This window comes from Spermophilus citellus (genome assembly GCF_964194105.1).
Source record: "Spermophilus citellus genome assembly, chromosome: 4".
Taxonomy (NCBI): domain Eukaryota; kingdom Metazoa; phylum Chordata; class Mammalia; order Rodentia; family Sciuridae; genus Spermophilus; species Spermophilus citellus.
The window spans coordinates 103,865,585-103,889,400 of NC_138185.1; the positions used below are offsets into that span (position 1 = coordinate 103,865,585).

Consider the following 23,816-nt stretch of genomic DNA (forward strand, 5'->3'; position numbering starts at 1 on the left):
ACTTGCATTTAACAATGCTAGTTCTGCTCACTGTTCTCTGGTGACAAGGTAAATGAAAAAAGATGTTCACAAACATGGGTGTTTTGCATTAAGAATGCTTTATTTATGTTAAAGTATGAACAATATTTCCAATAAAACAGGAAAATTTTATACTGTATCTACAAAATTTAAGTCTTTGCTATAATATATGCTATATTTCTTTCAAATGTGCCTAAAAAGGAATGTCATGATCAATCTGTACATTCTCTTTGCAGCATTAGTCCTGTAGACGTTGGGGTTTAAATTGGACAATCATAGATGTGAATTTCCTGGTCATCTCCAACAGACACAATTTTTGAGCCATTTCCATTGTATTTCACTCCCCAGACCTGTAAGTTACAAAAAAAGAAAAAAGAAAGTTCTAATGCTTTTATTCTTTCTGAAGAATGTTAAGGAGTGCATATCTTTACTTAATTTCCACTATTCTGAGTCCAGAGAATGGAGCCTTTTCTTTAGGCACCATCATCTGGCTGCAATTTAATTATCATTCCTCTCCCCTCTCCTATTTCAGAAAATTTTATTTATAAATACTAACCAAAATAACCTACAGTCCTTTCAATGATTCAGAATCCAGGGGTAATCTAATGCCACAAAAATGGAACCCATAGCAACAGACATTTATGTTCTAGTAGTAAAAGGCCCCACAACCTCCCCCAAATTACTGCCTACAGGGAAAACTGTAAACTGCTTCTCACCTACCTCCTGTGCTCCAAACCCCCCTGGGACACTAATTCTCACTTGTTATTAGAGACCCAGGAACTGGACAACATGACATTGTACACCATTGATTTTATTTACTATGTGTTGAATTAACGGCTTCACACCTCCTCCCCAGACAGAATTGATGTGGCTAGAGTTTCTCTCATCAGGAATAACTTTCTAATGGCAATTCTGGATGGTCAGGCTGTCACCCTAGCCTTGAGTTGGGTGTCTAGCCCTGATTTTAGTGTGGAGACTGGCCACATGATTGCCTCACTCCCACTCCAAACACTTTCCTCTGCAACAGTACCACACCAACCCACACACACAAGGGAACACAAGGTAGATTTACTCTAAGTAAAATGTTCAAATCCAGGACTGGATTATCGAGATTCAATCTACTCAACTTTGGAAACAATTTTAAGTATAAAATTACATGTACAATTATGTTAAGTTGTATTCTAAAAGGAGAAATCTAGAAGGATCATCTAAAACATTCAAAGTATATTAAATAAATATATTAAAAACCATCTTTATATTCCTACGAACACATTTTTTTTATGCTAACTGGTTCCCCTAGACCATTCTACTAAGTGGTTGGGACAGCAGCTTTGGCCTCACCTAGGATCTTGTAAGAAATGCAGAGTCTCAGGCCCATGCCAGACCTGCTGAATTAAATCTGTATTTTAAGCAAATGCCTAGGGTATTCATGTGCACAATTAAGATAGAGCAGTGGCTGGGCCCAGTGGTGCATGCTTAAATAATCCTAGTTACTTGGGTGATTAAGGCAGGAGGATCCAAAGTTTAAGACCAGGCTAGGCAACATAGTGAGACCCTGTCTCAAAAAAAAAAAAAAAAAAAAAAAAAGTATTGCACTAGAATACCTTTAAAATTATATATATATATATATATATATATATATATATATATATAGTTTTAGGTGGACACAATATTTTTATGTGGTGCTGAGGATTGAACCCAGTGCCCCACACATGCCAGATGAGAGCACGCTACCACTTGAGCCACATTTCCAGCCCCTACCTTTAGCATTTTATATTCACCTTGGCAAAAATAAAGATGGACACTCTTTAAAGATTGAAACAAAAGCACTCTGACTAAAGGAAAACAACTAAGAATTTCCAGTTTCTACTACATAAAAATAAATAAAATCACATCTAGAACAGTTGCAGAAACAACAGATGATGACTATGTTTAAGTAATGGAAGCTCCTGAAGAAGGTCTTTCGTGAGCTAGTTGGTCATGGCCAGGAGATACCCAAAAGAAAACTCCGTGCTCGCCACAGGCACTTGCCACTGCAATTTCAAAGAAGGTCATGTAGCCAGACTCCTGTATTCTGGTTATGCAGAGGATGCCTCCGCTCCCAACTGACATGACAGGGATATGGCTAGATGGGTGCTAGAACCTAACATTCTCAACTCAGTAAGGTTAGAAAAAGAAAACTTTGGCCCAGGGGTCAAACAATACCAGTCATCTAAAGACAAAGGAATTGAGATGCTAATTATACATACCTGATCCTGGTGATCGAAGAAGGTATGAACACAAGTCCTCGTTCCAACATCCCAAACTTTTACGCTTTTGTCAGATGAACTATTTTTTAAAAATGAACATCAGTATTAGCAGTTTCAGACATGTTTGAAGTTGAAAGGAACTTGACCCAAAATCCCACATTCCTTCACTGACTCATACTCTTCTATTTTCAGAAGCCACCCCCCTCAATGCAGGACATGGACAGGGTCTCAGCATCACTGGGTGGGTGGCTCTCCTCACAGGGCAGTCCATTCTCTCAAAATTCTGATCTGCCTGGCCTTCCTATCAAGTGCTGTCATCAGGAATCTCAGGCATATCCACCTATTTCTGGATGTGAGGGAGGCCTGTTAAAGCTTCCAAAGGAGGGTGTTCTGGATACCTCTGCAAATGCCTTAAAGCTGTGCAATCCCTTTAAGCTGCCCACCTCACACTTTTCAACCATCCTGGTAACTCTGAGTGTGAACACCACTGGAGTCTATAAGCACAATATTTTACAAACAAATTTACATATTTTAAGTTACGGTTTGAACACAGATACACCTCAGAGTAGGTGAGACCCTAGATTTACAAGAAAAATCTAAGTTTAATTATTCAATTATTTGTTCCGGCTAAGGATAACTACCTTCATTACTTAAATAAAAACTTTAAAAACTGCAGAAAATAAAGGCAACTTGAAAAACAAGAGGATCATACAGTCTTCAAATTTTATGGCAACCTGTAAAGAAAGATGGTCTTCACCTTCCTAGCATTTTAGAAATTGCTAAGAATCATAAGTACCTGGAAACAAAGTGAGTGTCATCAGGACAAAATGCGACATTCAACACCCAGGAAGCATGGCCACTCAGTGTGCCAGCCAAGTTGGCATGTTGTCTGAAATGGGAAAAATTTTTTTAAAAGTGCAGATGTTAATTTTTAGGATATAATCACTGAAGTGGAAAATATATGAATTCTGCTCATTGAATTGGAATGACCATATTACTACATCAAAATTTCCTTTTTTAAGCTGAATGAGATGGTGCATGCCTATAATCTCAGTGACTAAGGAGGGTAAAGCAGGAAGAAGGCAAGTGCAAGGTCTGGGATGGTAAAGTACCCCCAGGTTCAGTCCCCAAAACCACACACACACTCAAAATCCCTTTTCAATGAAGTGGCATCATGTACCACTGAGTTAAAAACCACCCTACAGAGGCTCTGCAAGCCAACTCCAAGCTGAGGAAAGAGGTGAGTAAGCTACCGTAGGACAGTGGCAGGGCTGGCCCCTTCCTGCCTATACCAAGACCCTTTCCACAAGAGGCCACCCAGGTATCAAGATGTACTCTTTATAACAAATGTGGCTGAGCAGACCATTTTTAACCTAACCAAGAACAAGACAGATCTAATACTACAGCCATTTTTACTTTTAAAAATGAAACCTAGGGTTGGGGGTGTAACTCTGGTAGAATGCTTGCCCGCCATGTGCAAGGCCCTGGGTTCAATCCCAGGACAGGAAAAAAAAAAAAAAAAAAAAAAAAAAACCAAGTACCAGGCATGCTAGTACATGCCTGTAATTTCAGCAATTTGGGAGGCTAAGGCAGGAAGATCACAAATTTGAAGACAGTCCAGCCAAATTCACAAGACCCTGTTTTGAAAAAAGGCCGAGTCAGGGTGGGCTGGGAATGTAGCTCAGTGGTGGACCACTTAACCTAGTACATGTAAAGCCCAGGTTTCAATCCCCAGTATCAATAAAAAGATGAAAAACATGAAACCAAATCACCTATGTCAGGAGAACAACTCTAAGGCCTGAGGTTAGCAGTTTCACCCCTGGAAAGAGACCTTAGTTGGCTATCAGCAAAAGCAACGTCAGGGCATGCAATGGGACCATAGAGGGTAAAAACTTCTGGGTCAGGCTGTGGTTGTGGCTTAGTGGCAGTGGCAAAGCGCCGGCCTTGCAATGTGAGGCACTGGATTCGATCTTCAGAAATATCTTCAATAAAGATATTTAAAAAAAAAAATCCTACATGATCTGGGTTTCTTTAAAAAACAAAAACATTCATTCAGTATCACTGTCTTGGCAAATCACCACCTCAGCCTGGATTCCTCAACAAAATAGGGACACGAGGCTGAGCTACTACCACACCAGTTGTTGGGAGGATCAATACAACAGCAGCACTAAAAGTCATAAAGTCAGAAGCTAAAGGAATTGCTATTTATGCTGGCTCTGCTAAGAACCAAGCATAACTTTAGAGAGACCTCTTTTCTGGACACTAGCACCCTCAGTAAGTTCTAATACCAAAAGCTGTATTCCTATTCAACAACTTTCTTCTTCTTCTTTTTTTTTTTTTTTTTTTTTTTTTTTTTTTTGCCAGATGTAGGCTAGAAGGAACAGTGTCACTACCCTCAAGTTAAACTCTTGAAAACCTCTCACAGGCCCAATACAGAACATGCACACGGATGATCAGGGATATGGTGCCTGCAGGTGCGATAGATGTTTGCAGTAGATTGCAAAGTCACATTTGGGGAGCAAGGAACCAGAAGCACAGAGGGAGAGCTGATCATAATACCTAGTCACAGTAATAAGGACACACAGTGAACATATTGCAGTATAGTATATATGTCAGTGGGGACTGAGGATGATGGAAGAAAACATCAGTCTCACAGTGTCAGAGCCATGAACTGAAGAGAAAGATTAACTCACTTCTATACTGGCAGTCAAGACGAAAAGTCTCCCACTTAGACCATCAGTGTGATGGTTTATAAACCGCCAGCTCCTTAACTAGGACACCAAAATGTCTGCAGCTGGAGAACTGATGTGCTATAATTTTGTACTGTCACACTAGACCAGCTAAAGCCCAGGGCTCCTTTGTCTCAACTGCATACTAATCTACTCAAAAGAATTTAAATCTGTGAGCCAAGGGGCTGAAGTTGTAGCTCATTGGTAGAGCACTTGCCTAACACGCATAAGGCACCGGGGTTTGATCCTCAGCACCACATTAAAACAAACAAATAAAACAAAGGTATTGTGTCCATCCACAACTAAAAAATATACTAAAACAAACAAAACAACAACAACAACAAAAAAAAAAACCACCTGTGAGCCAAAAAACAAACAAAAACCCTCCTCAAAAAACAAAAAAATCCTGGCTGTATGAGAAAAAGTAGCAATCTAATCTTACCAGGTATCCTATGCACATTTTCCTCCATGTAGCCCTTGAGGACATATGTATGCTAAGCTCAAAGACTGGGAAGACCAGGAATCTAATATGACCTGAGCACGTCCCTACTAGGACCAGGAGAGGGAGCAGCACACTCCCAGGGGGCTCCCCCCTAAGCAGACACTGGTATTAAGTGAGACACCTTTAGTCTTGACATGATAACTTACACATCGTATATCTTGATATAGCCATCATCTGAAGCAGTGACAAGGAGCTGAGAGTCCGGGGAAAAGGTCAAGGAGCGGATGGGCATAGCGTGGCCTGAAATTCACAAAGGCCCTTGTCAATCTGGTGAAGCAGTGCCGCCTCATATAGCTTCCCACTGACTATGCCCCTTTCAAGGACCACTAGTAACAGAACTGGAATTGCCCTGGTGCTTTGATTAGAGAAAGAAAGGTACTGACTGGGCCCTTCCTCCCCAAGTTCTTGAAACATCCACATCTCTAGCCTCTCCCCTGGAGACATTTCTCCTTAGTTTCCTTCTCTGACCAATTGGGCCTCAACATTACACTGCTTTAAAAAACTCCTCAGCCTAAAAATATGGCCAAACATGGAAATATGCATTGCTTCTGATTTTTAAGGTTGAACAAATAACATGTTATTTTCCTACCAAATCTTTTGTTGTAGGACAAAGGATAAATTGAGGAGATAATATACCCACTTGCTTAAAATTCAAAATAATACAAAAGAACTTTCATAAAATCTCCCTCCTACCCCACCCCATTCTTTGGCTACCCAGTCGTATTCCCCAGAGGCTACCAATGTGAAGAGTGGGCATAATACTTTTATCTACTATCAAATTATCAACAAAAAGAAGTTATCTTCCAATCACAAAGTTCTTTAGAACCCAAAATGTCAGAAACAAGACATTCATATGGCTGGGGTATATCAACACATAAATTAAAAGTAAGCTAATTCATCAAAACAAGCACTTATCACTGTCACAAGAACTAAAATGTCTAGGTTAAAACTATAATGACAAGTCTAAAACTTTGAGTTTTCCAACTGAGTTTTAAATATTTTGTAAATCTAATGCCCATTTGCCATTTAACAGCATCTTTAAAAAATATTTATTTACTTATTTAGTTAATTAGTTGTAGATGGACACAATACCTTTACTTTATTTATTTATTTTTATGTGGTGCTAAGGATTGAACCCAGGGCCTTGCACGTGCTAGGAGAGCACTCCACTGCTGAGCCATAACCCCAGCCCCATTTAACAGCATTTTAATGAAAGAATAATATTTCCTTTGTGATCTGATAATCCAGTCTGCACAAAATAAGATGATGAGCTATACCTTCCAGTGTATGCAGAAGTTTTCCAGTTGCAATATCAAAAATATTGATGATTCCGTCGATAGCTCCACTAGCCAGATATTTCCCATCAGGACTCTGTTCAGAGTACATACAGAGAAAGGAGCACTGTAAGATTCCATGTTGTTAATCTACCCTTCTGAACACAAGCAAATCTCTTGCTGGCTACATGTCTAACTGGCTGGCAAACCACACCAACAAGATATAGCTGCCTGACAAGACCAGTGCAGAATCTGTGCCAAGGACGACAAGCTGGAAGAATGTAAACCAGAAAGAGAAAAAAGAGCAATGTTTCCTTACATATGCAATACTAAGAATGAATTTTCCTCTCGTGTCCAAAGAATATTCTTTTTTCCCACTTTCCACACCAAAAATGTTCACTTTTCCCACATGAGTTCCTGTGGCCAGATACTGGGAATCAGGAGAAAAGGCCAAAGTCCAGGCATCCACTGAAGAGAAAAAGGAAGACAAAAAAAAAAAAAAAAACAATGAGAAAAGATTTGACTTTTAACTTGAAAAACTAAGGGGTGATCAAATGTTTTTAAATTAGAGAAACAGTGTCCTGATTCAGAAAACTATGTTTGTTTGTTTGTTTTTTAAGGGGGGGGATACAAGGGATTGAACCCAGGGGGACTTCACCACCACGTTACATGCCCAGCCCTTTTTATTTTTTACTTTGAGATAGGGTCTAAGATGCTAGGGTTTTTGCTGTGTTGCTAAGGCTGGCCTTGAACTTGTGATCCTCCCTTCTTAGCCTCCTGAGTGCTGGGATTACAGGCATGTGCTACTGTGTCCAGCATAAAACTATGTTGTAAAGATGCTAATTCTTTACCAAGTTTAAATTTAGTTTAAAGGCTTCTTAAATTTTTAATAAAAATCAATAGGACAAAATCAACGGATGTGGAGAAACCAGAATTCTTATACAATGGTGGGAAGGTAAAATGACAGCCACTTTGAAATCCAGTTTGACAGTTTCGTAACTGAAAACAAACACTTAACATAATACTCAGCATTTCTACTTGTAGGCAGCTACTCAAGAGAAATGAAAGCACGTGTCCACACCAAGACTTGTACACTCATGTTCACAGCAGCGTTATTCTTAATAGCACAAACTGGAAATAATCCAAATGTCTTTCAATTGGTGAATGGATAAACAAAATGTGGTACATCTTTATAATGGAACATGTCTTGGCAATAAAAAGGAACACATCCATGCTACACCATGGATGAACTTCAAAAACTTTATGCTAAAGAAACAGTGAAGATATATAAGAATAACATTCTACTTAAATGAAATTTTTGAAAAAGGTAAAACCATGGAAACAGAAAGCAAATTGGTAGTTACCTAAAGCTGAGGGTAGAGGCATGGACTGACTATAAGTGGACATAAAGGAACTTTTTTGGGCACCAAGGTTCTAAAACTGCACAACTACAGAAATCCACTCTGTGAACTACACATTTAAAGTGGTGAATTTCGTGGTGCAATTACACAGGTGAAATTTTACCTAAATTAAGCTGTGAAAAAATGAAGACATACCAGAATGCAATATGATGAAATAGTTACCACAAATTAACAGAGACTGAAGAACCATTAAAGAAATCAATTAGTTTTGAAGTTACACTACACATCTCAGTTAAACCTTAAGAATTCAATCCAAATAATAAATGCTGGAGAGGTGTAGGGAAAAGATACACTTGTACACATTTGGTGGGACTGCAGATTAGTACAACCACAATGGAAAGCAGTAAGGAGATTCCTCAAAAAACTAGAAATGGCACGGTCATATGACCCAGTTATCCCATTTAATCCAAGAAAAAATCAGCGTGCTATACAGCCACCTGAATGTTTATAGCAGCATAATTCACAATTGCCAAATTATGAAACCAGCCCAGATGCCCATCAACAGAAGAACGGATTAAGAAAATGTGGGATATTACCCAATGGAATTTTACTTAGCCATAAAGAAGAATGAAATTATAGCATTTGCTGATAAATGAATGGAGAACATCACAAGTCAGTCTCAGAAAAATCAATCGAATATTTTCTCTGATATGTGGAAGTTACAGCAACAAAGGGAAAGGAGGAGGGGAAGACTGGATATCACAAAGATATAGGGAAGGCTGATGGAGAGAAAAAGGGAGATGGAAAGGGAGGAAAGAGTTGAGAAAGGGGAGGAAAAAATGAATGAATTTAACAAAATCATATTATGTGCACATATAAATGTACCACAGGTAATTTCATCTTTATGTATAAGTAACCAAACAAAAATAAAAATAAATAAATGAGCAAAAGGAAGATCAGTAGATAGAGGAAGGAGAATGGGAGGGGGCAGGGATTAAAATCAAATTAAAATCAAATTCCATACATGTATGATTTTGTCAAAATGAACCCAACCACTATGTAGAACTAAATGCTCTAATTTAAAAAAAATAATAATTTGGTTCAAGCATTACTGAGCCACAGCAATGTGGGAGGTCTCCAGACTCATGTGGAGCCTGGATAAGCACAAGTGCTGTGTGTTTCCATCTGGACCACTGCTGGCATTTTAGCATTTATTTTTCCAACTACATGGGCATCTCTGCCCTTCAAAGGCAATCCTAAAGAGCTTTGGGAACTGGGTCAAGGCCTACAGGCCAAGAAACAGTCTAGTTTCCACTGCCTGCCTGGGTCACTTTTCCCATCCCAGTCTTACATGGGAACACCCACCCCTGAAGTTGGGTCCCTTCCCAGGAAGAATACTTATAAAGGAAATGGTTCCTTCTCAAGCCACCTTCCTCACATGTGGGGTGAGGTAAGCTCCCTTACCCTTTACTTAACTCATAGGCCAGCAAAGGAGGAAAGGCCTCTGGGAGCTTGTCTCTTGGTGGACAAAGGCTTTTAGACCAGATGGGTCGCCACATTTAGAGTGTTTTTTAAATAAAATTCCTTGAAATTTTCCATATATACATCCAAAGTAATAAAAAATCATTCATTTGACTTGATTACTTATGTTTCATTCAAAAACAAAATTTACTTCAAAAGTACTCAATTAGCCAAGACCTGAAAAAACTTTTATAATCAACCTCTCAAAGAGCTTCCTTCCTGCACCAACTCCCCCCCAACCCCCACCCTTTTGTAGTGTGGTGTTTGGTGTGTGTGTGTGTGTGTGTGTGTGTGTGTGTGTGTGGTGCTGGGAATCAGACGCAGGGCCTTGCTAGGTGAGTGCTCTACCACTGTGCCTCATCCCCAGCCTAAATAGGCTGCTTTTTACTATGTATTTTTATTCCTAAGTGACAGTGGCATTTAATCTAAAAAGACTATGCTTTCTTTTTCTTTCCACATGTGGAGGCAATCTGATGCAAAAAAAAAAAAAGGCTTGAGAGACCTTTTTGTCATCAAGTCTTTGCCAGCTCCTGTATAACATTAATAGTCAAGCTCATTTCAGACTGTGTTTTCTTATTCTTATTATAATTAGCTGCTTATAGGAAAGAAGGCTAATAGAAAACCTAATTTTTGTCTCTCAAAGCTTAATAAAATGATTCTTCTAAACTATTTTTACATTCCCCTATTCACTATTTTGCAATACACAAATCTTACTACCAAATGTCTTCAAAATAGAAGGAACAATTTTTATTCCTCAATCAAACCTTGTATTGAACTTTAATTGATTTATTTGATTTTATTGAACTTTTAATTGATAAAAGATTGAACTTTAATATGTTTAGAATCAATGTTTATTTCAGTCAATGTTTATTTCTACCTCCTCACTCAAAGAGTTGCTTTTCTTCACCAGTAGTGGGAATTATGAATGTCTGATGTTGAGGGGCCTCTGTTCTTCCTCAAGGTCAGTGGCTAGAAAGCTATGGCTTGGTGGAGTACCAAATGCAGGGTCTTCCCCTTCAGCTTTGCTTTTTCTACTTCCTCATTATGTTCTTCAGGATAATGAATTTTATCTCTTCTCTTTTTTTGTTCTTTTTGTGGGGGTTCACATTGTTCATGCATATTTTCAAAATAGATATATCCTAAGTGTCCCTTTTCCCTACACTCACTGGACCTAGACTTATCAAAGGAGTTGGTCCTTCAAATGAATTCAGCTGCTTTTTAGTCAACAGCAATACCAGCTTTTGTTACTTGGCCAGATAAATAGTTGTTGTTAAATGCCTTGGTATAGTTTTATTCAGATTCCTATTTAAAAAGAAAGCAAACCAAACCCTTTATTCTTTTCGGCATCTTCATAACAGTAACCTTTATTTTTTATTATTATTATTTATTTGGTACTGGGGATTTAACCCAGGGGCACTTTACCACTGAGCTATATCCCCAGACCTTTTGCTTTTTGAGACAGGGTCTCATTAAGTTGCTTAGGGCCTCACTGAGTTGCTGAAGCTGGCCTTGAACTCACAAGCCTGTCTTAGCCTCCCAAGCCACTGGGATTACAGGTGTGTGCCACTGCAATCAGGCTTACAACAGCAATATTTAGAACCTTGCAGCCCTTGGAAAACATTTGTACTGTTTGTCAGGGAGGGCAAGCTGGATACATATGCCATCCTTTTCCTTGGAAGCAAGGTAGCACTCATTTCTTCAGCTGCAATATGAACATGGTCACAACCACCATGCAGTGACCGGTGTCATGTCTCGTGGGAAGCACAGGTGCTCACAATGAAAAGGCATCATCCTCTCTTAAGATGCTTCTTATATTCAGTCCAAATAGACTCTGCAGGATGATCTGGGAATCCAAGGTCTCTAAGTAACATTAAGTAGGGTAAGGGCCCACACAAAGACAAGACAACCATTGGGAAGTCAGAGACTTTGGGTTGCTTTTTCTAAATATATATTTCAGTCCACACACTCTGAAAACTAATTCAGTGGACCCAAAACAGGGACTGGGCATGCAAAGCACCAACAGTAAGAATCAGAGACAAGAAATATTGCTTCTGAAGGAAAACACACTCAATTTTCAAATCATCTAGTCTCCTTACAAACTCTGGGATCTTCATTCTTTCCAATATAGAAGCAGCCTACAGTAGCTACTTAGCAAACCCACTGGGGAATCATGCCATTGAAACCTAAGCAGTTCTTCTATAATCAACCCACAAAAGGGAGTGCCAGAGACATGGCAAGCTATCTGCACCTCCAGCAGTCACCAGCCACTGAAAGCAGAACAGGCTATGCTGGTGAATGCCAGGCAGACATTTATGAGTTAATAGGAGGCGGAAGCTAAAGGGAATCCTGAAATGTCATAATGCTTATTCTACAGTGATCCAGCCTGCTGAAACCATCTATTATCATCAACTTTGATAATGTTTATCAAGGTTGTTATGCTGTCCCACAGTATTTAAAAGAAAAATATATATCGACAAATCTGCTTCTTAAAAAGTTTCATTTCTATCACATACTGGAAACCAGGTACACCATTATATAAACTAATGAGGACACAGCGCTCTGTGTTTCTAGGCTTCTACAAGGCAGAATATGGCAAATAGAGAAACACCGGACCATCCAAATATGAGTCTAGAATCATAAACCAGCAATTCTGAAACCCAAAACATTCTGAAAACTATGACTTTCTTTCCTTAGTACCAAAATTTATTTGGCAGTAAAACCTGTTTTTCTCAGTATAAATACTCACATTTAGTTGCAGTGATATTCATGTTTGAGAGCCCTTCCCACCCCACTGAGGGCATTACATAATGTACAGTTCATAACCCATAGCCCTCTCAAATGTGAAAAATTCTGCATTTTAAGTACATCTATCCCTAAAGGATAGGGATAATGAAAAGGGACTGTGGACCTCTGTTATTTCCCCTAAATGTAAAATTCTTACCAGGTCCTGCATCTATGGACTTTATCTGTTTGCCATTTTCCAAGTCCCAGAGACGAATATGAGCATCAAGAGAGCTGGATGCAGCAATGGGCAGGGTATGGCTGATGTCCACAGACACCACCCCCAGCTGATGTCCCTCCAGGCTCCACTGTAGGTCCAGCCTCTCATCACGCCTTCAGTGGGGACAGAGAAATGGATTTCTTCACACACAAGACACGGTACCTGGCATCTGAAATTCTGGATCCCTGTGACTATGCATTATCAATGGTCAATGAAATACAGAACCACAGAATACCAAATGCAGTCAGGTTTTAAGTTTGGGGTTTTTGTTTGTTTGTTTAATAGGGCTTTAGTACCAAATAGGAAAATAAGTAGGAAAAAATAAGCTTATTTTTTCTGTTTTATGGTAGCTGTTTTATGCTACCATGTTGCTATTGCTTTCTTGCCTAGAAAAAAGCTAACACTTCCCTGATTGCAAATTGGGAGCCTAGAAGCAAAAGCTTTACCCCTATGTTTTTTTTCACATTTAATCAGTGCATTTTAATTGTACATAATGGTGGGATTTGCATATTCATACATGCAAGCAATATAACAATATAATTTGTTTTGCCTCTAATTTTCTAAGGCTATATGTTAGGGGAAGAGTACTTACCATTTCCAGACCTTTACCAGGTCATCCAGAGATCCTGTGACCACTGTTTCAGAGTTTTCCTTTTTATTTGTCCCCCAAGCAACTGACCAAATGGCATCATCATGGGCTAGAATAGAAAGTGCTTTGTTTAAAAAGTTTCCATGCATGCAACTTCTAAATTTAATGTGATAAAAGGGAGCTATAATACTGTAGTTCTGAGATTATATCCACTTCTATCTGCTTTACTGTTTCATAAGGCACTTTCCCATAAAACTTTTTTTGGAGTTGTAGGGACACATATGAAAGCTGAAGGTTCTGAAGGATCACTTGCCCTGAACTACAAGTTTACCAGGTTTGAAGGCAGAACCAGAACAATCAAGGTCTTCAGACTCCAAATTAAACATCCTTTTCATTAGCATGCTGTCCTGCATACAGCAACTGGAATGGCTTACAGTTATTTAAATAAGTAAAGACAGTGAGGAGCATCCCCACTCCTTAAAAAAAGGCCTAAACTTGATATGAGGTACTCCCCCAACTTTCAGTACTGGAGGATTTAACTCGGGGGTGCTTACCACTAAGCTACATCCCCAGCCATTTTTATTTTTTTGAGACAAGGCTCTTGCTAAGTTCCTGAGGCTGGCCTGAAACTTGCAATCCTCCTGCTTCAGTCACCCAAATTACTGGGATCACAGGTGTGTGCCACTGTGCCTGGCTTCTGAGATACATATTAATGATCTTCAGAAACTAGTGAGCAGTTCAACTGTAAACATTATAGGTCTAAAAACAGATGAGCTGTCTTTTACCATGAATGTCTCTGTCATGCTTAATAACCCAGTTATTACATTAATCCTTTTATAAATGTTGTCTCACTCACAACAGCCCTATGAAATAAGTACTTTTAAAACCATCCTCACTATAGACACAAGCAATTAGAGGCTTAGAGAAGCCTAGGAGCTCATCCAAAGTCATAAAGCTAAAAAGGGGCACAGCTAAGACTCAAACCCAATCTATTAACTGAAGTTCACCTTAAATCTAAGTCTGTAAGCTGCACATCTAATGGGCCACATTGTTGGGCTTGCAGACAGGGTATGGGTACATAAATGTGACAAGTGCGGATGGAGGCTTTATCCATGTCTGGTAGCAATTCCCCAGGGTCATCTTCCCAAAACATGACTACAAGGGCATTAAACTGAAACAGGTATTTGAGTTACACAGAGTCAGGACTTTATAATCCCCCACTTGACCCTCACCAGTTAGCTTGCCACCTGGATGGCATTAACTCCATACAAAGTGGCTGACTCGCAAATGCCCAACAAACAACTAATTACCTAAACTAGCTAGGAAGAAAGCTTTTGGCTCAAACTTCAAAATAATTAATATCACCTACTTTAAGAGAGAAGAGCTTTTATTTGGCATCCCACAAATCCCTGAGCCTTTCCCTAACTCATCTAAGCTATGAGAAAAGAGACATGTGACTAGTTCATGAATAAACATTGTTCCCTTTTCAGGAATAAGACCTGTATGGGAGCTAGGGTCCCAGAATGTACTTATGACCTGCCTCCGGCTCCCATTCCCATCCCTGCCACAGCCGCATAGCCCCAACCTTCCCCATACACTCCAGGGACCTTGACAGAAATTCATCTCACTGCTTGAGTCTGCACTTCTAAGTGGAGAACCCTGTATAGAGACCCCAAGGCAAATTCTGAGTTCAGGGTCAGGTTTCAAATCCACCTCTGAAGCTGAGTGGGCACTAACAGAGTTCTGAGGCTCCCCGTAATTCTTTCTCCCACCCTTGCAGCTGGGAAGTTCAAAGTTCCATTCTCCTCAAGTGGGAGCGCTTTCCTCAGCCTAGAGTTCTCCAGTCTATCACTAGACTCCTGCTGCTTTTTAAAAATTTAATTATAAATAAATATTAAAAAAAAGGGGGGGCTGGGGATATGGCTCAAGCGGTAGCGCGCTCGCCTGGCGTGTGTGCGGCCCGGGTTCGATCCTCAGCACCACATACAAACAAAGATGTTGTGTCCGCCGAGAACTAAAAAATAAATATTAAAAAAAAAAAATGTAATTATTCAGCTTTGTTTGTTTCTAAGTTTATTTGTTCTTGGCTGCCTCTGTCAATTCCTTTGCAATGTGAATACACCTGGGAACTGCATGTCTGGTTGGCATGACAGAATCTTAAACCAGGGAGAACACATTTTTCACAAATGAATTTGCTTAAACAAGCAGGCTCTCACTGAATTGCTTACCTTGTTCTTGTTTGAAGAGAATACTGTACTAAAAAAGAACAGAGGCCACATTAAATGGATGGTCAGATTTCAGATATCCCGCATTCCCTCCCTATTCCCCCGCCCCACCTCCCGAAAGCAGATGCAATGACTAGTGCCAGCTACTCCTTCTGCTGTGGCCCTGACCACTTGCAATCTTCCTGATTCTTGCTCATGCAATATTTGTATAGTCATATGAGAAAAAAAATGAACCCAAAGAAACTGATATTCTTCCCTCCCTTACTGCCACCCCCCAATAACAGGTGACCAATAAATTATGTTTTCATTTTCTGCTCTGATCACCAGGAAGCTCAGTCTGATTTGTAGCTTAATTTTTGCAGCTGAATAAGACCATACAACCTGCATAACCTGTTACCTTTGTCCATAATCTTAAAGTTTCTTCTGTTTCATCTTCTGTTTTGATCTGTTTCTATGTATGAAATCGTTTAAGTTTCTTCAATGCCTCTTTAAACTACAGTAAATGCTTAAATAAACCAATTCTGCTCTTACTAGTGTGCATTTTACTAGTGCTGCCTAATTCTATGGTGACTAGGTGCTCAGAGTCACCCAGGTCTTTAGGAACAGGTCAAGAATTAGATGCTAGTTTCCTGACTACCAACCTATTGGGCTTGAACTTGCTGAGTAGACTAACTGATATTCTTTCCCTCAACATAGGCCTTACCTGGTTGGTCATTTCCTTAACCAGGGATGAAGGGCCAAAGGCCAGACAGCTCTGTGGAAACAACACCAGGGTTTTAGTAAGGTGAAGTAGGGAATCATCAGGACAAAAAGGGTTACATGAGGTTCCTCTTCACCAAGGCAATAAAGTAACCCTTTGCTATGGAGTTCCTGACACCTTTCTTTGGATCCCTGGAGATCCCTTCCTTCTCCCAGGGACTCAACTAACACCTACCCCCATCCTATAGATTCTTTTCCCTAAGTCTGACTGTAGAAGGTGACCAATCTGTGTCCCTAGCTACCCTTTTGAGAAACAAAACCAAAATAAATTTTAAACTTTATCCAACTCAGCAAGCAAACATGAAGGAGTCCAAAGATAGTAAAGTTCTTATAGTCCAGGCAGGTCTCAATAAAAAATGCCTATAAGAGCCTATAGGCAACTAGCAGCTCAGGAAGCTAAGGCAAGAGGATCACAAGTTCAAAGCCTGCCTCAGCAACTTAACAAGGTCCTAAGCCTCAGTGAGACCATGTCTCTAAATAAAATACAAAAAAAGGGAGGAGGGGAGCTGGGGATGTGCCTCAATGATTAAGTGTCCCTGAGTTCAATCCCCTCTGCCAAAAAAAAAAAAAAAAAAAAAGCCTATAGGCATATAACTATGAACAGAGTTGAAGGGAAATATATGTCTCCTCAAACTCATCCAACTCTTCAAGGACTTAGCTTGGCTAAACACAGACCTAACTTACTTTAAGTAAATTTAATTTCACAGGGTACTTTAAGGGTTCTTAATATCTTTGTGCACTAAAGATCCCCTAGCAGTCTTGTAAAGCCTATATACTGCTTCTCTGGATGTTTTTAAATACATGAAAAAACAAAGAACTAGAATTAATGTGGGGGATGTAGCTCAGTAGAGCACTTGCATAACATGCTTAAGGCCCTGAGTCTAAATGGCACTTCAGAAAATGAAAAATGAAAGGAAAACAAATATGGTGCATTTTCAATATTCACAGCAGTTATGTTCTATAAAGTCATTGCAAACACTAAATTAGCTAACAGTAAACTACTGCTCCTTAAGAAAGCACAAGGGTTACCTTTCTAGAAGCCTCTGGACACACATCTTTGTCAACTGATCAACATGTTTTTAATGTGTAGTTCTGTTTAAAGACACCTTATTGAATATATATTAGAATTCATTAATCTTGACCTCATGCCCAAACAAAGCTTATTTAACAAACATTATTTTTACATTAAACACATCATAACCTTTTTGCACTTAGGAACTTGGTCATTTCAGTACAGGCTCCAGGCTACTTTAGATATGGGATCACCACCAACAACAACAACAACAAAAAAAAACCAAAAATGTGAAAAGTATGGCAACAAAGACTGCAAAAAGGACACTTGTTTACAGCATGACAGCTGAAACAAAAAGGCAAAGTGTCAGTTGAGACCTGTCCATCAAATGACTCAAATTTTTTACCACTTTGCACAATGTCCTCCAAAGACTACAAAAGCCTTGCAAGGATTTCCTTTAGGGTTACAAATAAATTTTAGCAAGCAGACAAATTCACAAGTACACAACCCAGGCATGACAGCATGTTGAAATATAATTTAATAAAAATAAAAAACTAAATATAAGATAGCATAACATATATGCTTTTTTATTAACACATTACATAACGAGATCTAGCAGCAAGTCTAATAACTACCATAATTTCAAAATGTGATGAACTTTAGCAATAGCTTGATAAGAAAGTATATGTAATTTCTATTCACAAAAAAGGTCACACTGAGAATACTATGGTTTGTTGCCTACATCTGTAATGGAAGAAAATGCCAAATTTCAGTCAGAGGTTAAGGAATGAAGTGTGCAATTTTTCTTCTCATTCAAATTCATGGCCCCCTCAATTTTATCCACAGACAGCTTAAGAGACCACACAGCTAAAATATAAAGTTCAGTTTACTTGCTTTAAATTTGAAAACCCAAAAAAGGCTACCAAAGGCTTTCCAAGAATAACCACCAAAAAAAAAAATCAAATAAGTGATTTAAAAATAATCCCTGCCAACAGAGATCTTAATCAGGTGGGCAGCTTTTTATTCAATTGTGACCCAAGGAAAGGCTCTTGTTGGGTAGAAAGAACCCAAATAAATCTTGCTAAAACAAAAAGCATGCAACCTCTGCTTGAGCACCAGCCCTAGGCCCAGTGAAACACAAGCCTGTTGTCTTCCCTGCTGTCCAAGCCTCACATGAAACAAAAGAGAAACATTAACAAGAAAGGTAGGAAGTCTTGCAGAAAGCCAACTTCCAAAATGCCAGCCTGGCCAAGATTAGGTGTGATTCTGTCAATGAATGTACATTTGAGGATATACTATGAATCATATGCCTGTTTTAAGTTCTACACAAGGGATCATCTCACTGAACCCTCATAAACCCATTTAGTGGGCATTCTTATTATCAGCTCTATTTTCCTGATAAGAAAAGTGAGGCTTACAGAGGTTAAGGAAGTTTTCCTACACCAAAAGGCAGAATCAAGCTATACAGAAGAAGCTACCAAGATACAACACTTTTTTTTTTTTTAACTCCAGTATCTTATCTCATGACAGATCATTTCAGGGTTGGAGATTGCGGTTTTTGCCACGATCTCTTCAGGAAAGTTTCCCCTAATTTTCCCATGCGGATATTCATTGCTCCAAAAGCATTACACGTGCCTCTATTAAGGTATTCAGACACGTCAATTATCCACCATACAATACGATATGTAAAGAATAAATCCAGCCTCTGCTTATAGCTGTCCAATCCCTAAGAGCGTGGCCCAATACTACAAAACTTCAATTAAGACAGTTCTTCCATCTACGGAAAAATTACTTCCCCCTCAGCGAAGCTGGTCCTAATGTCCGGGCTGCACAGAACATTCTGAGGATGCAAGATGAGGCCACTTGAGGGCCTTCTCTCTCCCCTTGATCCCCGTACACCACAGGTTACCGGGGTAAATGGAGTCACGGGAGCCATCCACGGGTCCCACTCCGTGGAGCATCTCTGAACAAACCAGGTTAAAGGCAGCCTCTTGCCCGCTGTCGCTCACCGGTCCTACGGTTCCAGCTGTCTCCGGCCCCAACAGCCACCAGCCCCCACAGCCTCGAGGACCAACTCACCGGCAGCTCGGCCCGGCTGCACGTTTGACGTCAGGCTTGGCGTGACCGCGGCGCACCGAGATGAGCTAATGAAGGGGAGGAGCGGGGCATCTTGCCCACCCGGCCCCAGGGCTCGCGTGCACACCGCAGCGCCCTCTGCAGTCGCGGGGCGGCGCCTCTGGGGGAACGCGGAAGAGGGTGGGCGGGGAGAGGAGTAGCCAAGACCCGCAGTTCCCCAGAGCGGTGGAGGCTGGGAAGCTGCTCCTGGGAGCGTAGGTTCTTAGTTTCTGGCAATTTCCTGATCCGTTCTAGGGTTCTGTTTTTCGAACTGCAAGTCACAACTTATTAGTGGGTCAGGTATCAATTTACTAGGTCGAGACTAGCATTTTTATTTTTAAATTTTGTTTTGCATACCGGGGATAGAACCCAGGGCCTCACACATGCTAGGCAAGTGCTCCGCTGTTATTGGTGGGGTGTCCAGTTGGTATCCAGGTCCTTGGTGTCCCGAGCAAAGAATTAAGCAAGACACACACAAGTAACAGGCAAAGTACAGATTTTATTGAAGGCGAAAGTGGAAGAACAGAGGTAGAACAGAGCTTGCCGAGCAAGAGAGAGAGGCTCAAGGCCTGATGTCTGGAAATTAGTGTTTCATATGCCAGAGCTGTGAGGTGAAGACTTACCCCATCTGCCCCCATTGGTTTCCTTATGATACCTGATTAGAATATCTGTCCAACTTTCCCCCATTGGTTACTTTAAACTACCGATCCTGTAGCGGGGGTTGTCAGGAGTTGTCCTAAACAGAGACATCCTTCTTATACCTGCCTAAACCATCTTGGTGTCCTGAATTCCAACTTAACACTACCTCTGACCTACAGCCTCAGCTCCGTGGCCAGCATTTTTAAACAATTACATGGAAGGGAGGAGACCCGTTCCCAATCCTGAAGAAGCTGCCCCGCGGCTCCTGCTTGCTGGTCTCTGCCCTGAGTGGGAAGGAAAAGATTTTTGGGGAGTGGAAAGTCTGGGGAAGTCCCTGAAGGGTTCCTGTTTCAGCTAGTCAGGGGAGAGAGTACAGCTTCTCTTGTTTAAAAATGATTTAGAAAAAAAAATAAGGTCTCAGGCTGGGGTTGTGGCTCAGTGGTAGAGCATTTGCCTAGCACAGTGTGAGGTACTGGGTTCGATTCTCAGTACCACGTTAAAAAAATAAATAGTCATTGTGTCCATCAACAACTAAAAAAAAAAAAAAAGTAAGGTCTCAGTAAATGCATACCCTTAAGTATCTCTCTCTAGATAATTCTTTACAGGACCCAGTTTATTAGGACCATCTTGAGGTCAATGATAATTTCAGAAAACTGTTTAGACCACTTACAACTAAATAAAATTTATCTTATTTTTAGGAGATTTTCTTCGTTTTTTCTTGTTCATTTGTTTGTTCGTATTCAGGAATTTACTAAATATACTCTAAAATCTTCTAGGGCACATTATCTGGTCCTCAGTAATTCTCTGGGTGACAACTCTGTCCATGGAAACTTCATCCAGCCCCAGAACATCACTGGCATATCAATGACTTACAAAGTGAGTTAGGATGAGCAGTCTGAATTGTCTAAATTCTTATGTGGTGCCTCCTAAAAGACATCCTTGTAACCATTTTGAACGTATCTGACCCAGAGGGTATTTGCTCCTGAATTTAAGGAAGGATGTACAAATTACATTGTGAGGACAGGGAGTTCACCTTCAAACTAGAGGTAATTCCCCTTACATTGACCTAATGGCTGAATGGAACTCTTGTGTTTTCAGACACGTTCCAGGGAGCTAAATGCACACACTCATCCTGCAATGGCTGGGCCCAGTACAGAAAGAATTTAAGTCCTCCAAAGTAATAGCTTTTAGCAGTTAGTAATCCGCTGCCTTCCTGTGTAACTGGTTGCCTTAATTTTGCCAGTCTAATCTGCCTGTTATTTTTGTTGGTGAAATGTTTGGGTTCCTCTGGGTTTTGTAAATAGACCAATTATTATGTGACCTCTCCCAGGCCAAAATAATTGGGCTATTCTTAAGTTTTAGATTTTGAATTTAAGAAGCAATTTTGAAAGATTTGCACTTCAAGAATGGTGAAATTTTGGCTACCAATAGTACAACTAAATTTTAATGTATGATTTAGATTTGTGTATTTTTACTTTTCTGCTATTAATTGTAAATACTCCACTTCCAGATTATTCTAAATGCATTCTGATCATTTTTATGACTCATGACTTTTATCTGTTATTCATATACCATGATGTTCCCCTTTGGTGTACTTGCTTTCAAATTGGCTACTATTAATTTCCAAATGAATCAAGTTGTTTTGGATAAAAATTAAGTTAATCATCTTAAAAAACAAACTAAACCAAATTGAGAAAAATAAAAGTTGTAAAGTTGTTAAGAGTGCATCATGTATAATAAATTTGTGTCATGTTTTGTAAAAACTGTTTCATTTATACAGGTCTTGGGTCACAAAGGAAAATCTGCTTCTGGCTAAAAGGTTTAAAAATTATTGCCATAAAGGCTATTTAGAACTACGGATGTAGCTCAGTTGTAGAGCACTTGCCTAGTATGTGCAAGTGCAAGGCCCTGGGTTCTATCCCCAATACACCAAAAAAAAAAAAAAAAAAAAAGCTTTCTAAAGATTTCCTAGATGGGGGCTGGGGCTGGGGCTCAGCAGTAAGTAGTACCTGGCATGTGTGAGGCACTGGGTTCGATTCTCAGCACTACATAAAAATAAGTAGAAAAATAATAAAGATCTATCAACAACTAAAAAAATATTTAAAAATATTTTTCCAAGTGTATAATTTTATAATTTTGATAAGAACTCCAAATCTTCCTTTAAAACAGTTGTGCAAGCATCTACTTTCACCCATATGCCCCCAGAGCACCAAGCACCTGGGGTTTACTGGCAGGCTTTTAGCACTGGGATCATGAAGCAGGGATAATTGGCCTTTTTTGAGCCATAGATGTCTTTTGTATAAATCCTGTCTCAGAATAATGTGCATAAAAACAAAACTCATAGGATTTCAAAGGAAAACAGTTATATCAAAAATAAAGCTGGGCATGGTGGTGTACACCTGTAATCCTAGCAGCTCAGGAGGCTGAGGCAGGAGGATCATGAGTTCAAAGCCAGCCTCAGCAAAAGCAAGGCACTAAGCAACTCAGTGAGACCTGTCTCTAAATAAAATACAAAATAGGACTGGGGATGTGGCTCAATGGTCGAGTGCCCTGAGTTCAATCCCCAATACCCCCCACAAAAAAGTTATCAAAATATTTGTGAAATTGTAATATATGTACTTTTATGTTAATGTAGCAGATTTAAACCTGTAATTTCAAAGTAGCAATAAGCATAAGCAATATTTTGAATTTTCTTTAAAAAAAATTTTTTAGATGTTGATGAACCTTTATTTTATTCCTTTATTTATATGCAATGCTGAGACTAGAACCTAGTGCCTCACACGTGCTAGGCAAGCACTCTACTACTGAGCCCCAGCCCCAGCCCACAATATTTTGAATTTTCTATAACAACTGTAATATTATAGGAAAATATCTGTGATTTGTATTAGTGATAAAGTCAGTTATTGCTAATACTCCTGGGCTTATTGCATATATTTATAATTAGATAAAATATTGAATTCCAGTTAGGAGTTAAGGAAAATAAAGACATAATTATTTTCCTGTCAGAGTTGACAAGTACTTTTAATTCTGGTATCAGTCTAAAATAAAAGTTCTGTTACTATTAACATTTTGGAGATGTCCCTGTGAGGTTATGTAATTTACCCATCCAAGATGGGTAACTCCCATTGGTCCTGATTTCTGCTCAGCACAGGTGGAGGGAGGGGAGCTCCCTGGGTGACATCTGCCCTATATGGTGCTCTCAAGGTCTTCTAACACAAACTTTTCTGTGATCCTCTTTAGGGACCCCTTCATCTTTCTGAAGTTGATCCCAGGTGCTCTCCCTGACCCCCACAGATGACACCCTACTCTCCTTCCTGTCTTCTCCCTCCCTTTCTGCAGACTTCAGTGTCTCCCATAGTGTCTCTCTCCTGTGGATGCCACTCTGTCCCCTGTGTCTCCCTTTTCTTTGACCTAGTAGCACCTTCTTCTCTCATGCATGCCCACACAGACCAAACCCAGACCCTTTTTATTGTTTCTAGGTTGAGCACATAGGGCTATACAGCTTAGGCTCTAACCACAATGCCTGGGTTCAATCTTGGATGGGTAACTTAACCCATCCACAGGTAACCTCACAGGGACATCCCTAAAATGGGGATAACAGTGTTACTTCCTTTTCAGAGCTGATATGAGGATTAAAAGAGTTAGCATATGTAAGATGCTTAGAATAGTGCCTGGCACAAAGAAAACACTCAAATGCCAACTTATTGCTCCTAACAGTTGTTAGCCTAGGAAGCTACAAACATTCAGCCCAGCTTTAGGGAAAACCCTGAAAGCCCCAAGTTCTTTTTCCCTCACCAGCTTGCTGGACAGTTTAGTGTAAGT

At 39.9% G+C, this 23,816-nt stretch overlaps 1 protein-coding gene across 5 annotated transcripts; it reads right to left on the minus strand.

Moving 5' to 3' along the window:
• Positions 1-77: 77 nt before the first annotated feature.
• Positions 78-19,382, minus strand: SKIC8 (SKI8 subunit of superkiller complex). Of its 5 annotated transcripts, none has more exons than XM_081288988.1 (12): positions 19,320-19,337; positions 17,983-18,107; positions 16,173-16,223; positions 15,473-15,500; positions 13,248-13,353; positions 12,596-12,768; positions 7,092-7,240; positions 6,776-6,869; positions 5,645-5,738; positions 3,064-3,156; positions 2,268-2,346; positions 78-368 (listed from the first exon to the last, which is right to left on the minus strand). In XM_081288988.1, exons 3-12 carry the CDS (start codon positions 16,182-16,184, stop codon positions 279-281), a joined length of 918 nt encoding a protein of 305 aa, XP_081145114.1. In that variant the 5' UTR covers positions 16,185-16,223; positions 17,983-18,107; positions 19,320-19,337; the 3' UTR covers positions 78-278. The 5 variants fall into 5 exon arrangements, with proteins under 5 accessions (XP_081145114.1, XP_081145113.1, XP_081145115.1 ...); XM_081288987.1 differs by having other exon boundaries at positions 19,250-19,336; XM_081288989.1 differs by lacking the exon at positions 17,983-18,107 and having other exon boundaries at positions 19,320-19,382.
• Positions 19,383-23,816: the final 4,434 nt, after the last annotated feature.